This window comes from Narcine bancroftii, chromosome 14 (genome assembly GCF_036971445.1).
Source record: "Narcine bancroftii isolate sNarBan1 chromosome 14, sNarBan1.hap1, whole genome shotgun sequence".
Lineage (NCBI taxonomy): Eukaryota > Metazoa > Chordata > Chondrichthyes > Torpediniformes > Narcinidae > Narcine > Narcine bancroftii.
The window spans coordinates 46,804,701-46,820,862 of NC_091482.1; the positions used below are offsets into that span (position 1 = coordinate 46,804,701).

Here is a 16,162-nt window from a genome sequence, read left to right on the forward strand (position 1 = left end):
AGAGGAATTGAATCTTTCTCACAGAATTAAAAAAAAATGTTTCATCGCAGAAGTGAGAGGGAAAAGTTTAAAGGAGATGTCCATTTTGGACTCGCAGGGTGAGTTTTCTTTTACAGAGAGTAATGGGTGCTTGGAACGCCTGCCACGGACAGGGGTGAAAGTGGATACTCTACATTTCAGAAGCTTCCGGACACACAGGTTAAGGGATATGAATCCTTTGCAGGGCCGTAGGGTTTTAGTTGAACTTAGCATGACTTTTGGCACAGACATCATGGCCAAAGGGCGTTCAAATACACCAAGGTTTAGACCCCTTCTAATCTAATCTTCATCGCAGCAGGAACTGGGAGTGCCAGCAGGGAGGGCTATTGTTCAAACAGTTGCAATCAGTGATCATTACACTGAATGCCAAGAGACTGGACAACATTTAGACTGTTGGTCAATATCGTGAAAACATTATCCATCCTTATTACATTGTTGCAGTACCTCCCAATTAGAACACTGATTCCACTTCAAAACTGCTTCATTATGAAACATTTTAGAATGATGTATGACCCTGAAATGAAAGCCTTTCTTCATTTCTTCCCTGATTACATCTCCGAAGAATTCGCCCTCACTGTCCCAGTGATGGGCGACTTTATTATATTCCAATTTGTTCATTCCTATAAATTCTACTTTCTAAGGTGGTTTGAGAAGATTTAACGTGTCGCTGAATGCTCGATCGAGCATCTTACAGGTGCACTGTGGAGGGGGCACTGACTGGTTGCATCCTGGCCAAGTTTGGAAATGCGAGTGCCCTGGATCGCAGAAGGCTCCGGAAACCCAGCCAAGTCCGTCACTCACCTCTCATCCATTGAATTGATCTACATTAGGCACTGCCCCAGCACCATAAGGGATCCCCATCTCTTAAGTCATTCTCACTGCCACCTTTAGGCAGAAGGCACAGAAGCCTTGATCGGGCTTCAAGACTAGTATTTTTTTTCAAAAAAAAAGTTTTTTTTCCAATAGCCCCTTGAACCTTCCCACACTACCTTAATGGTAACTCTACACCAGGACTAAGGACTTGTCTTCACCATTGTAAAGTCATTTTTTCTTTGTACTGACTTCAACTGTGAACATGATCAGTGTCTATCCTTTGATACTAATTATTTTCCTCTCAGGTGCTAATTTAATTTAGACATCGTTTATTAATCCATTTCATATAGTCGCAGCAAGCAAAAACACTATCACTCCATTTGTACCTTGTATTTGTGTGTCTGAACATAAACTCTTATCCTTGTAAAGAAGAACAAGTCTTAAGTGGTAAAAATAAAAATTGGTGGATTAAGTGTGTCACCAAAATCTCCACCTCTTCAGGTGGATCCCAGTAGGGACAAGGAATCGAATCCACAAAATTCATATGGATTCATCAGGCTCCTCCTGCCTGCAGCGTGGACAGGGCCAGTTAACATTAGACCTACCTTAAACCGTCGGTCGTATTTGGTAACAGTGTGTGCAAATTCAACCTTCTCTCTTTTTCCTATAAACTGCCGTAGCTCCGGGTGATCTTCCATTCCGATATAATCACCAACAAAGTTCCTGTTGATACTGTTCCTCCGTCGCTCCTTCTTGTTCAAGAGCAAATCGGATGCTGAAAAGAAAATAAGTCAGACTGAAGGTCAGATTAACCCTTCCAATGTTCTGAAACATCTTCAAACTGCCACTGGGAGTAGTGAATGAGAGGGGAAAAAATGGTGCAGCATTTCCTGCGTTCATCTCCCAGAGACATCTGTTCTTAAATGGCCTTCTTGCGTCAGCCTTGACAGCCACAAATAAGCTTCAGGAAGCAATAATTAGTACAATTTAAAACATAGTAGAAGCCGATTCCGGCCATGAAAACTGGTTACGCCCAATTAATCCACCACCCTGCACGTCTTTGGAACGTGGAGCACCCGGGGAAAAACCCATGCAGGTCACAGGAGAATGTACAAACTCCTCACAGACAGCAGTGGAATCGAACCTGGATCACTGGTGCAATAATAGTGTTCACGAACCGTTTGAGAACTGGGGGCCTGGCTAATTTTCTTCATCCGCACCCTGGAACTTTGGTGGAAAGATTCTACTGCTACCTTGCGAGGAACAAACTGCTGGAGGAGCTCAGCAGGCCAGGCAGGGAAGTGGCCGGTCAGCCTTTCGAGTTGAAACCTTGGTTCAGGACAGCTCAAATCACATCTGAGGTATTCAAGCGTTTAATTGACTCGTGGCTCAGAAGATGCTTTCGTTTGTTGAAGACCCATAGTCAGAGCAAGGCTCAATTTGCCCTCCAGAGGTTGGAACACAAATATAGGCCGATTGGTCCATGTCATGTTGAAGGAGCAAAACATCTGCGTTAATAGATCCCATGACACTATTTTATAGACCAGACAGGGAGTTGACATTTATGTGAAACATGAAAGTTTGCTGATGCTGTGATTGTAGTGAATACACACAGAAATTCTGGAAGAACACAGCAGGGCTCACAGGAGGTAAAGCGATATGACTCATCTTTCGGGCCTGAGCCCTTTCTCATGGTTAACATTTATACCCAACAACCCCACTACGCAGATATGATCTGTGCTCGATACATTGATGTTGGTACAAAATGGAGTGGGCAAATGGACAGCTGTCTATCCTCCATTAAAACTGATTCTACACTTAAAGAGTGCTTGATTGTCTCCTAATTGCTTTGGGACATGAACGTGCAATGTCAATGCATACCTCCTTTTTGGTCAGCAATTGCACCCAACAGGGAATTTACACGAAACTCCTTTTGGTTAAAGAGTGCTGAGAGTGTATGGGGTACGAGTGTCGAATGGGGGGGGGGGTGATTGTAGGTCAGTTGGGTGTAGTTTGGCAGCAGGGACTTATGGGCCAGAAGAGTTGTGCTGCATTCAGTTGGGGAGAAATGCATTTCAGTGGGAAGCTGGATGAACAAAGGGGGAGAGCAGGGAAAATCTACCAGCAGGGGTCGATAATAAAGGGAGGTCAGTCAGAAGGAACATTTGTGTGATGTGAACATTCCAAGACAACAAGAAAAGAGCCCAGGACCATCCTAGTCCATAGGCCTCTACCCCAACGGAGTAGGAGCTGTCGGCACAGAGTTCACTCTACCTTGCTCTCTCATTTGCACATATCTCTTCCTTGCTGCATACTTCCTCCACGCCTTCTGAATCGCCCGGGCGTACGTATCATATTTTCGTTCCCGCATCTCCTCGAGCAAAAACAGCTGTGGAAATGGAAGAGGATCATTAGTGCTTCCACCCAGCCCGCGATTAAATGAGGAGCGACGGACCCTGGGGTCAATGGGAGGGTTGACGGTATCCCAGGGCTTTCTCAGTCTCAGACCCCACGAAGTGCTCTGCCCAATGCATGCTGACCATCAGCTTCTACTGATTAAAGGGGTGGACTGTTCATCCCGTTCACTGGTATCTAAAGACACTGATATTGTCCAACCATTTCAGGCATCACTTCAGTGCACAGCTTCATAAACCTCTCCCTCTAGACTAGAGGCACTGAATAGGATGTTGCAGATTAATTTATAAAATTTAAATTTTTAATTTAGACATAAGCATGGTAACAGTCACTTTCGGCCCACAAGCCTGTGCTCCCCAATTGACCTAAACCCCTGTACGTTTTGAAGGGTGGGAGGAAACCCATGCAAATGTACAAACTTCTCACAGACAACAGGGGATTTGAACCCCGGTCACTGGCGCTGTAGTAGCGTGGCGCCCTAATATCCTCAGTCATCTTGTTTGGGTAATCATTTTCTGTGTGTAAATTTCATCTCTCCTCAGCCCCCTCTGGTTCCTGCTGCAAAGAAGCTGACCCCATGGCTTCCTCATCCAGGTCAACAAAGATGCCTTTCCCCTTCACGAACCTGCCTCATTCTATCACCCTGGGTCGCATCAGATAAATTCAATGGTAGATCTTCCAAACCTGACCGACTCTGTCCCTCTCCTGGATGGGCAGTAACACACTGGCCCTTTGAAGGTGAGGGGAATACTGGCAAGACCTGAAGCTCAAAACAAAAGCAGGCAAACTAAAGAGATAAGAGACGCTGGGGTCAAGTGCAGCACACAAAAGTGCTGGAGAACCTCAGCAGGTCATGCAGCATCCGCAGGAAGCAAAGGTCAGTCGACATTTCGTCAGGAATGTGTGAATCCTCACGGCATTCATGAAGGAGGACACTGGCCCAAAATGTCACCCGCCTTTCCCTTCCTATGGATGATGTGTGATCTGCAGCAATTTTGTATACTCCAGGCAAATAAGAAAACGCTCCGAATTGCTCTTTGAGGCGCTTCAAACAAGAAGTCTAGGTTTTGGAAAAGTTTGGAAAAGCAGCAGGATGTAAAAGGGGAGTCTCCTGAGAGTTGGCAATGTGGATTTTAGTGTGGGGTCACAGGCCAAGAATACAGCTTTACAGTAATCAGTCAGGCTTGATTCAGTGCCCAGACCTGTTCTGCCAGAGTTAGCCTTGAGCTTTCAATGCTGATGTATAAACAGAGCCTGCCGATTTTTCTCAGCACCTCGTGATTTCCTCTGTCAACCTGCAACCAGTTTCAGTCTTGTTTCAAAGAGACTAAAACACACTGTCTGATTTTTAAGCATTTTGTTGAAATAAAAAGGAAATTGTAAGACATCCCCTGTGATTAATTGGAGAGGGAAATGCTTTATGATGAAGGAACTATAAATAAGCCACCCTGGAAACAGATCGACAGGTTGAAAGTTCACAAGTCTCAAGCAACAGTTCACCAGAGAAGTCTTTCTTCCTAGAACAGTGGTCTTGAAACTTTTTTTCCCCTACTCATATACAACCTGAAGCAATCCCTTACTAACCACAGAGCACCTATGCCATAGATTCTGTGGTCAGTAAAGGATTAATTCAGGTGGGGAATCACTACCATAGGTGCCCCTTGTGGTCAGTAAGGGATGACTTCAGGTGGGGAACCACAGCCATAGGTGCCCTGTGGTCATTAAGGGATTAATTCAGGTGGGGAGCCAATGTCATAGGTGCCCTGTGGTCAGTAAAGGATTAGTTCAGGTGGAAAGAAAAAGGTGGAGAACCTCTTGCCTAGAAAAAACTTTCAGGAGTGAAAGTAATTTAAATTTCTTGACAGTTCAGTAGCATCAACATTATCAACGTGACCTACTTGTCCCGTTTATGCTACGCTGGCCTGTTGAAAGGTGAATTGACTTCTGACCCACAACTAGAACTCTGGGTGGAGCAGACCACAAGCAAATTCCTTCTGCATAGTTATGGTATCAATGAGCAGACCCAAAGGAGCAGGATTACTACTTCACGTACAGATTCAGGAGCTTTAATAAAGATTTTGCTTTTCCCCAGCTGGTATTGATCGGAGTCCATGTTGACAGATCGAAGGAGGTAGACCACTCCTTGCTTCTCATCTCCTCTCCAGGAAGGCCATGTCTCTTTGGTTAAGATGGCATACCTGCAACAATGAGGTCTATTAGAAACACTGTTCTCAGAGAATAGTTTACATAATTCCCCTTAAATTTCATATTTCAGATTCAGAATGTACTGTCATGTGCTAGTCATGAAATTTGTTGTTGTACAGCATCATATAAACCACCTTACGAAATAAATAAAAATAGTGCATGAAAAGTCAAAGTTAAGGCTCTGGTTCCTTGATCATTTAGGAATCTGATGGTCACAGGGAAAGAAGCCGTCCTTATGCTGCTGAGTGCTGCTTTCTTCAGACACCACCTCTTGTAGATGTCCTTTGATGTAGTGAAGACTGGTGCCCGTAATATCGCAGGCCGAATTGACAACTCTCTGTAGTTTTTTTTCTTGTCCTCCGTACCTGTGATGCGTCCAACCAGAATGCCCTCTGCGGTACACCTGTAGAAGTTTTTGAGGATTTTTGGTGACATGCCGAATCTCCTCAAACTCCTCTCAGAGTATAGGCGCTAGCGTCCCCTCTTTGTGACTGCATCGACACAGAGGCTCCAGGGCAGATCCTCGGAAATGTTGGCACCCGGGGATTTGAAGTTCTTGACCCTCTCCACTACTGAGCCCTTGCCATTCAGATTACTATTTGAACGGCAATAGATTAAGAGATGGGGAAGTGCAGAGAGACCTAGGGGTACTTGTACACCAGTCTCTGAAGGCGGTTAAAAAGGCAAATGGTATGTTGGCCTTCATATCAAGAGGGTTTGAGTATAGGAACAAGGATACCTTACTGCAGCTGTACAGGGCCTTGGTGAGACCCCACCTGGAGTATTGTGTGCAGTTTTGGTCACCTTATCTAAGGAAGGATGTTCTTGCAATGGAGGGAGTGCAGAGGCGATTCACCAGGCTGATACCTGGAATGGCAGGAGTGACTTATGAGGAAAGATTGCGCAAATTGGGATTGTACTCGCTGGAGTTTAGAAGATTGAGAGGGGATCTCATAGAGACATAAAATTCTGGCAGGACTGGACAGAATGGATGCAGATGGGATGTTTCCAAAGATGGGAAAATCCAGAACCCGGGGCCATGGTTTGAGGATAATAGGCAAACCATTTAGGACCGAGATGAGGAGGAATTTCTTGACCCAGAGGGTGGTGAATCTGTGGAATTCATTGCCACAGAGGGCAGTAGAGGCAGGTTCATTAAATCTATTTAAGAGGGAATTAGATCTATTTCTTCAGTATAAGGGTATTAAAGGTTACGGAGAGAAGGCGGGGACGGGGTACTGAACTTTAAGATCAGCCATGGTCTCGTTGAATGGTTCGAAGGGTCGAATGACCTACTCCTGCTCCTATCTTCTAGGTTTCTATGATTGGATCATGTCCCCTGACGTGTTGTATTCAAGCTAAACGAAACTGTTAACGTATCTTTCAACACAAACAATATATGAGTAAAAGTACAAAAACTCAAGTCTATAAACTTTCCACATGTGGTCAACATGGGAATTTTTTTTATTGAGAAAGAACTCAATTAACCCTTGTAGAGCTGACGAACAGCAGTTTGACACTCTGAGACCCACACAAGTGGCAATGTGAACATGAACTTCAGTTGATTAATTTTCTCTGTGGCCAGGTCACTTCAGCACCAAATATTCATGTTCTAAATAAAATGACAGGAATTAACTTTGCAATTTAGCAACTCGAGTGGGAACCCCAGTGCCAAAAACATCCTCACTTGATTGACATCCCAGTTACAGGAGGTTCTCGTGATTCCAATAGCAAATTATCTGAATTTGTCAAAAGGTTTTCATGCACACGTCTCCACAAACACACGCAACACCCTTTTCTTTCATGCTGTTACTAATTTTTCTTTTGGATACACAGCCTTTATTATCAAGTATTTAGCAGTCTTTGCTTAAGTCTGAATGTAGCCAACTTTAAAGATGAAAACAGAATAGATTTAAAGTGAAAACATTTCTAATCTTTTCCCTATTTCTGTCATGACCAGCTCTATTCTACTCACTTTTTCTTCTGTTCATTTTTCTTTTCATTTCACTAAATTCTAATGTCAACCATTCTTTTAATGCTCTCATTTGTTCTTGAAATTAAAAAAAATCTATATACTGTCCATCTATTTTACCTTCTATTCCTCTGTGCAGAGCTTGGACTTCTTCCTCTTCTTCTGTGTCTGTACCTATGTTTGTGTCTTCTTCTTCTCTTCCTTGTATCTGTGTCTCTTCTGACTTTCTTGCTGAGTTGCTTGCCTCACTTTGCTGGGCTTCTTCTTGCTTGGCTTCTTGCTGTTGGTCCTCTTCTTCTGGGCTACTCATCTGTTGGACCTCCTGTTGCTGTTCTTCTTTCCTATCATTCTCTTTCCTGTCGCTTTCCTCTTCTTCCAGCTGAGAGCCCTGCTGTCGGGCATCCCTCAGCAGGTCGCGCTGTTTTCTCGCTCTTCAGCTGGGCCCCCCTCCCATCGGTGTTCTCTTTTTTCCTTAGTGTGCGAAATGTGACTCCTCGCGCATGTGCAGTTGTGCGTTTTTATTTGGCTCAGAAAGCCATTTTTACTGTCCAGTAGTTGGGAGGTCGCGACTACGGGGTCGTTATCAACCTTGAAGAAAGGGCTCTTTTCTCCACGACAGCTCCCTGTTTCTTCATGCAGGTAAGGCCTTCTCCTTCTCTTCCAGCATCTTTTCTTTTTTTTCCCCGTTGTTTTTACTTTTTCCTTCTTGGGTGCCATTTTCTTTCTTTTCTCTACAACTTTATCTTTTATATGTTTTGTTTTGTGTTTCTTGAACTTTGTATTTTCTTCACTTTATTTCTTCTTTTCTGGAGAGGGCTGGTATTCTCCTACCGGCCACTACTCCATCATGTGACTCCTCCCGGGATCTGAGGTTCTTGACCCTCTCCACGACTGAGCCCTCGATGAGGACTGGGTCGTATTGAGGAACTTTCACCAAAAGACATTTTTCATCACCATGCAGGAGTCTCACCATTGCTCTCAGATGAAAACAATGAGATCCAAATCCATATGTTCATTTAAAGTAGTTTATATGAAGCATAATGAATACAAGAAGAACATGCAAATACTGGACACTTCAGGCCCATCTGAGATGAGAGGATTTCTCCCCAGGAAGATTAAATGCGCATCAAACACAGTGGACGCAAGATGAGATGTGTGGACAACTTGAGCGAGGATGTCACAAAAACTTTGTTTTATTTGCTGTCACCATCAAAAATTAAAAAATCTCAACAAAAATGGGCGGCACAATTAGCTTAGCAGTTAGCCCAGCACTATTACAATGCCAGGGACCTGGGATCAAATCCCGCGCTGTGCGTAAGGAGTTTGTACATTCTCCCCGTGTCCTGCGTGGGTTTCCTCCAGGGCCTCCTGTTTCATCCCACCCTTCAGAACATACAGGGGGTTGTAGGTTAATTTGGGTGTAATTGGGCAGCACGGGCTTAAATGGGTGGAATCGGCTTCTATCATGTTGTAAATAAAAGTCTAAAATTTATTTTAACTAGATTTTGTTTGTGGATCGGGGTTTGAATTTTAACATAGGTAGATATCGACCTGTTCTTTAGGCAATGGTGTGACAGAGTATCTAGAGGTGGTTTGGGAGGAATGGCTAGAGTAGGTTGCACACACACATTTTAAATAACAGAATATTTTCAGGACATTTTGCAGAATGCTTTTTGCAGAAAGTAACAAAGTTGCAGAATGCAATTTGCCTGGGAGAGCATGTGATTTTTGCAGGTAGAGGGGGAGAACGGTTTTGCTCTCAGAGAGGGAGGGTGTGAAACCGAGAGAGGAGTCACAGAAATCAGTTCCAGAGGGACAAACTGGCAAACTTTGGAAGGCTGCCTGGTCGAAGGAGAAGACTGGTGGTGTGAAAGGTGTCCTGAAAGAAAGAGGATCACCTGGAGAACCCTGAAGGGGTCAAATTTCGTCAGCAAGACTGATTGAGAAGGAATCAGTTGTGGATGTCTTGGAAAAGGAATCTCTCTGAAAACCAGCAAGAACCCTCCTGAGTGGTAACTATTTGCCTGTTAAACACCAAAGCCTGGTGAACTTTGTTAATGCTAACTTCTGTGCACAGTACAAGAATGGCCTGCAACCAGTGAGATTGGACAATGATCCAAAGAACATTTCTAATCTTAAATATACATTACACACACCTGCGCATAGTAATAGAGGGGGGATTAAGTAGGTTAGGTAGATTAAGTAATAAGTTAAAGTTTAATTCTGTTTTCTTGTTCAAATATAATTAAAAACTACTTTTGTTTAAATAACCCTGTGTTGTGGTGCATATCTATTGCTGTTGGTCTTTGGGTCCTCTGGACTCTGTAACCATGGAACCAAGTCAATGGGCTGAAACAGGCCAAACAATTTGCAGATTCAATGTCTTAGCTTTAGTTAGTTTGTGCCGCCAGGGGCACAGTGGAGGGATAAGGTGTCAAAGGTAAAACCTCGGAGTTCCTGCTTCTTACTAAATTAAGTCAGTCAGCATGTGGGTGTGATTCCAAAACATTGTAGTGAGTGCCATCTTTGATCTACCTATTTGAAGATAGGTATGAAGTTTATAAAAAGAATGACTCTCCTCCCACAAACACCACCAAAGATAGATTACCAATCCATTGGCTTGCTGACTTGGACCACCCTCTGTCCAACAGTTACAGCAGTGGCCCGTGGTTCTCAAGTTACCTTGGCTCATGGCCAAGGAGGAGAAAGGTGCTGACAAAAGGCGCAGCTGAAGGAACCAAGCCAAGGAACCTACGGAGGCTGTGGGATGCTAGAGATGGCGGTCAAGCAATTCGCACCAGGCTGCGGACTGCTGGAGACTGGCTGAAGGGGGTACCAGGTATTGGAACTTGGATGTGAGAGAGCACTGGACTCTTGTGCCAGAGGTTCAGATCTGGAGCTTAGGCTGCTAATGGTTTGGACTGGACTATGTGTGGCTGTAGAGGTGAATCCACAGATACTTGGTGATTCGGGGTGGGGGGAGCGGGGAGACTCTCTTTTGCTTCCCTTTCTCTGACTGCAAGATTTGCTTCAGGTAATTTCTACCGATGACAAATCTGTCTGTCTTATAGCAGACAAAAACAATGTTGTGTAATTATGACACTTTTTATTACATGACAATAAATGGAATGAAATTGAATTAAACAATTGGAGGTGACGTGGTCTCAGCTGTAGCAGAGAGTGGACACCAGGGGAGAGACCATCAGCAACAGGACCTGCCCCGAGGAGCTGGTGGATTCTAAAAACAATGCTGGGTGCCGAGAAAGTGAAATGAATTCTCTCACAGGAATTCTCACCTTTGTAAGAACTTCTTAAAAACCCGTCGGTAGGCGTAGCCTGCTCTTCGCACTCGGATGTTTTCTTTTAAACCCAGGTACTCCACCTGGTGTTTAACTCTAAAAAGAAAAAGAAACAGAAATTAATTGGACAACTGAATCTAGAAATATTTATTTTAGCATAAAAATATACAGCGTTCAAATGGAAACCAAGTCTTCTATCGTCTGGTTTCAATTGTACTCCTTTCACAGGTAGAAATCAAAGTTCAATACTAAGCCTCCCAAACGAAATCCAAAATTGTGTTCTGGTACACCAAGAGGACGGAGTGGAGAGAGATATAATGAAGTCACGACAAAAATATTATGAAAGTGGTGAAAGTGTTCATGAAGTATTAGCCTGGCAATTAAAAGCAGAGCAAGTTTCTAGAACAGTAATTGCTATTAAGAAAAGTACTGGTCAAGTTACTTATAAAACACAGGAAATAAATGATAATTTAAAGGAATTTTATGCCAAACTTTGAAAAATGATAATAAAAAAGAGTATTTGCAACAAGTTAAATTGCCTATGTTAGATGATGATGAAAAATTTGAATTATCGAATATTTTTTTCTGAAATAGACGTTTATGAGACCTTAATGTCATTACAGATAATAAAGCACCAGATGAAGATGATTTTCCATCAGAATTTTATAAAGAATTTAAGGAATTATTAGTACCTGTATTAATGGGTGTATTAGACTGAAGAGGTACATGACCTACCAGAATTGTTCAAAACAGTGTTATTCCAAAGAAAGGATTGTCTACAACCTTCTTCACATAAACCTATATCACTACCGAATGTGGATTATAAAATTGAATAAATATGGATCAAGTTGGTTTTATTAAAAATACAAGAGTGCCAGATAATATAGTTCAATTCTTAAGTTTGATAAATGTAGCACAAAATAGAAAGATACCCACAGTAGCCATTGAGTCAGATGCAGAGAAAGTATTTGATAGACTGGAGTGGGATTTTTTTGTTCAAACTACTCAATATATTTGGGATTCCAAATACTTTTGAAAATTGGATAAAAGCGTTATACGATCATCCAAAAGCAAAAGTGGTTACAAACAGACAAATATCAAAACCTTTTTTTGTTAGGAAGGTTGTCCATTGTCACTTTTTTTATTTGCATTAGCAATAGAGACATTGGCAGAAATAATTAGAAGTGATAAAGAAATTAAGGGATTTGAGATAGGTAATAAAGAGCATAAAATTAGTTTGTTTATGGATGATGTTATAGTATATTTGACAAAAGCCCAGAAATATTGTTGAATAAGTTAAATATGATATTAATAGAATATGGATTAGAATTGGGATATAAAGTTATTGCTGATAAAAGTGAGGTGATGCTTATGGTTGATATGGATTATTCACAATGTAAGAGACTAACAAAATTCAGGTGGCAAAAAGAAGCAATTAAATATTTAGGAATAAAAATTGACAGAAATATAAATAATTTAAGTTAAATTACTCACTGCTATTAAAAAAAGATAAAAGATGATCTGAGAAGATGGAAAGATTTACTAATAACGTTAGTTACACAGGTCAATTGTATTAAGATGAATACTTTTCCAAGAATACAAATATTTATTTAAATCATTACCCATTCAAGTGCTAGAAATGTTCTTTTGGAGTTTGAATAAAACTATACGAGAATATATTTGGAAAGGTAAAGTGTCAAGAATTGGTCTTGAAAAATTAACATGGAAATTTGATCAGGGAGGACTAAGATTACCGAATTTTAAAAACTATTATTAAGCAGCTCAATTAAGATTTTTGTCTTCCTGTTATCAAATAACAGGAGAAAACAGTTTGCGTTCAGATTGAAAGAAATAAAATTGGAGAAGCTATCCCAGAACAAATTTTGTATAAATAGAATAGTGAATTGTTTAAAGGAAAAATGGAAGTACCAATTTTTAAACATATATTGAAAATATGGAATGGGATTCATATAGAGAGGGATTAAAAATTAGCAATTACCTAAAATGTTGTTAAAACAAAATCAAATTATTTATTTCACTTTGAATAATTCTTTGATCATTTATATAGTAAAGGTATAGAGCACACATGTCAAACTCTGGCCCGTGGGCCAAATTTGGACCGCGATATAATTATATTTGGCCCGCAAAATCATATCAAAAATGTATTAGAGGTGGCCCACTGGCCGCCGCGCCAGTATAGCGCATGCATAGTAACCGCTGTGTCCCAGGGTGAGAGAGAGAGAGAGAGAAAAATCCTGGTCCTTGAAAAGTAGTGGTGGGTGGTTTTATAAATACGCTGTCGTGTCCCCCGCCCACCCCCCTACCGCAGCGTGGCCTGGCCGGTGTCAGGGGAAGCCAAGGCCGCTTCCCAGTGCCCGGAACCCCAGTGGCACAGCGTTTCCTGGAGCTGCAGATGGAGTCAGGACGCCAGAGGGAAGATTGGGGCTCCCCGCCGGGCGATGGGGGCGCCGGCCGCCCTGCGCCTTCCCACCGGACCAGCGGTGGGTGCCTGGAGTAGACGTGGAGCGAGGCTGGTCGGGCAGGTAGGGTGGAACCCCCCGCCAATCTCGGGAGTGGCGTGGGCTGGATCGGGATTAGCCGCGCTCACCTGCTCCTCCACCGCTGACCAGGATCCCAGCGCGGTCCTGAGCGCGGAGACTGCCCTGGAAAGGTCCTGGGACACTGGCACGGAAAGAAGAGCAAGGTCTGTAGAACATTACAGATCAGAAACAGGCCCTTCGGCCCTTTGACTCTACCTCGTGAAAACCCAACACTGGAGAAACTCAGCGGGTTAAACCGTGTCCTTTATCCAGCAGAGAGGTACCTGACAATGTTTGGTCCTTGATCCCCCTCATCAATGTATGAGCGAAAGTCTGTGGTTCTCGTAAAAACACCAGAAGGGAGAAACTCAGCAGGTCAAAGATGAGGGGGTCCGGGAGAAACTCAGCAGGTCAAGGGGGGTCCGGGAGAAACTCAGCAGGTCAAGAGGGGTCCGGGAGAAACTCAGCAGGTCAAGAGGGGTCCGAGAGAAACTCAGCAGGTCAAGGGGGAGGGGTCCTGGAGAAACTCAGAAGGTCAAGGGGAGGGGGTCCGGGAGAAACTCAGCAGGTCAAGGGGGGTCCGGCAGAAACTCAGCAGGTCAAGGTGGGTCTGGGAGAAACTCAGCAGGTCAAGGGGGGTCCGGCAGAAACTCAGCAGGTCAAGGTGGGTCCGGGAGAAACTCAGCAGGTCAAGGGGGGTCCAGCAGAAACTCAGGGGGGGCCTGACCTCGCCAGGACCTTTGCCCACTCCACCTCCCTGCCGCAGGCCGACCCGCAACTCACAGTGACGGGGCCGCTGATCCGCCGAGATGCCGCCCTGAAGCGAGAGCTGATGCCCCCGCACTGTCGTTGTCCAACCCGATCGCCCGCAAACCCCGCCCTCCCGCACACAGGCCTGAGTAAGTATTATGAACTTTAATCTCAGGATAAAACGATCTTCCAATAGTTTCATGTCACAGTGATAAATATATTCCTGGTTAAAAATGGTCCTGCACCTGGATAAAAGCTCATTAGGCATAAAACTTGAAAAGTGTGTAAATCAAAGGATATCTGTACCAATGGAAAAAGGGCATGGCAAATAACCCTGCTAGAGTTCATGCCCACAATCAGTCACCCATTTGATTGTTTCTCCCACATTCTCAATAGCCCTCAGATTTTACTATTCGACAGCACACTAGCAACATTTGACAAATCCTCTATAGAGAAATATTATTTATTGAATATTTTATTTCTCATTTGTTAATGCTTCTGGAAAGAGTTTATCCAAAACTATTATTAAACATTTATTTTAATAAGAAAAAGTTTAACATTATATATGTTGAAAGAAGAGAAAACATGCAGATGTTGTTGAAAATTTTCAATAAATATTTAGTTCGGTCCTCGACTTAGTCCAAGTTTTTAATTTTGGCCCTCCGTGAATTTGAGTTTGACACCCCTGGTATAGAGGATTAAAAATAAAGGAACAAAATAACAAGAGGCAGACTCAGCGATAGTACTGTTGGGGGTTAACACTGTTGGGGAATAGCAGCCATAGAAAGAAAGTATACAATTATATTGAATAATATCCATTAATACAATCAGCCTTTAAACAGATTTCAAATGTAACCTACAAGGGGTTACAGATTTTGAAATGAACATCAGCTGCTTAAACCAAGAGCACAGTCTGTGAAGAGATGAGGGTATTCAGTCACAGCAGGAGGCTACTTAAGAGACAAGATTCAAGATTCTAATCATCATCATGACAGTGCAATATTACACACAATTTGCTTTCATCTGCTGTAAGGCGGTCAGATTTGCCATTGGCAGAAATTGCCTCAAATGCAGAGAAAGAGAAGCAAAAGGGAGTCCCCTTGCAGTGAAATGGGTGTTGTGCAGATGCCGCCCCCATCTTCTCACATATAACCCTGGTTTCCCGCCTAAACCAGAACCTTTCTGAAGACTACTGAGAAACCCGACCCATTTTTATAAGCTAATAAAAGCATTTGTTCACCCTCCAGTTGTGAGAGCTTTTACACCCCTCAGAGTCACTGAGTGTCCGTTGTGACAGAATATATAGAGGTGTTTGGGAGATAAATTGGGAAAGGTTTGTTAGAGCAGGTCACACACAAACACTAACATTTTTGCAGGATCTTTTGCAAGAGAGCTCAGACTCATCATGAGTGTTATTTGCAAAAGGAAACAAATGTAACAACAGGCAGTAGCATTTTTGTCTGGAAAACAACTTACTGTCTGGAAGGTCATGTGATCTCTGCAGGCAGAGAGCAGAAAAAAAGCAGGTTTTGCTCTCAGAGTTGGAGGGAGAGAGAGGGAGAGGAGACACAGACATCGGTTCCAGGGGATAAGCAGGCAAGCTTTGGAAGTCGGCCTCAAAGGAAAGGACTAGCTGTCCAGTGTTTTCCTTGGAATAGGAGAAACAGAAACGAACTCTGTGGTGACCTGAAACAAGAAAAACTCTCTCTGAAAACCAACAAGAACCCTTCTGAGTGGTAACCATTTACCTGTTAAGCACCAAAGCCCGGTGAACTTTATTAATCTTAACTTCTGTGCACAGTACAAGAATCGCCTGCACCCAGTGAGAATGGACAGTGAACCAAAGAACTTTGCTGAACTTACACACACATGCTCTTAACACTAGAAGGGGGTTAATTGAGTCAATAGAGATAAGTTAAAGTTTGATTCTATTTTCATGTTCAAAGATAATTAAAAGCAACTTTTGTTTAAGTGACCCTTTGTCATGGTGCATATCTACTGCTGCTGGGTTTTGGGGTCCTCTGGACTCGTAACACCGTTGACTCGCCTCCAGCGTTTCCACAGTCCCCGCAGCCACCCAGAGTCCAGTCCAAACCATTGGCACCCCGAGCTTCAGATCCGAATCTCCG

The 16,162-nt window shown here is 43.1% G+C and overlaps 1 protein-coding gene across 5 annotated transcripts in view; it reads right to left on the reverse strand.

The window, feature by feature from the left end:
* Positions 1 to 16,162, reverse strand: part of myo1ea (myosin IEa) — a 162,862-nt gene that overhangs the window by 21,161 nt on the left and 125,539 nt on the right. For all 5 annotated transcript variants that reach the window (XR_011348776.1, XM_069911259.1, XM_069911258.1 and 2 more), the window contains 4 exons: positions 10,741 to 10,839; positions 5,321 to 5,465; positions 3,127 to 3,241; positions 1,458 to 1,627 (listed from right to left, as the gene is read on the reverse strand). Coding sequence is in view for 4 of the 5 variants with exons in the window: in XM_069911259.1 (XP_069767360.1) it covers positions 1,458 to 1,627; positions 3,127 to 3,241; positions 5,321 to 5,465; positions 10,741 to 10,839 (529 nt within the window). In the remaining variant the exon portion in view is untranslated. The remainder of the gene's footprint in view (positions 1 to 1,457; positions 1,628 to 3,126; positions 3,242 to 5,320; positions 5,466 to 10,740; positions 10,840 to 16,162) is intronic.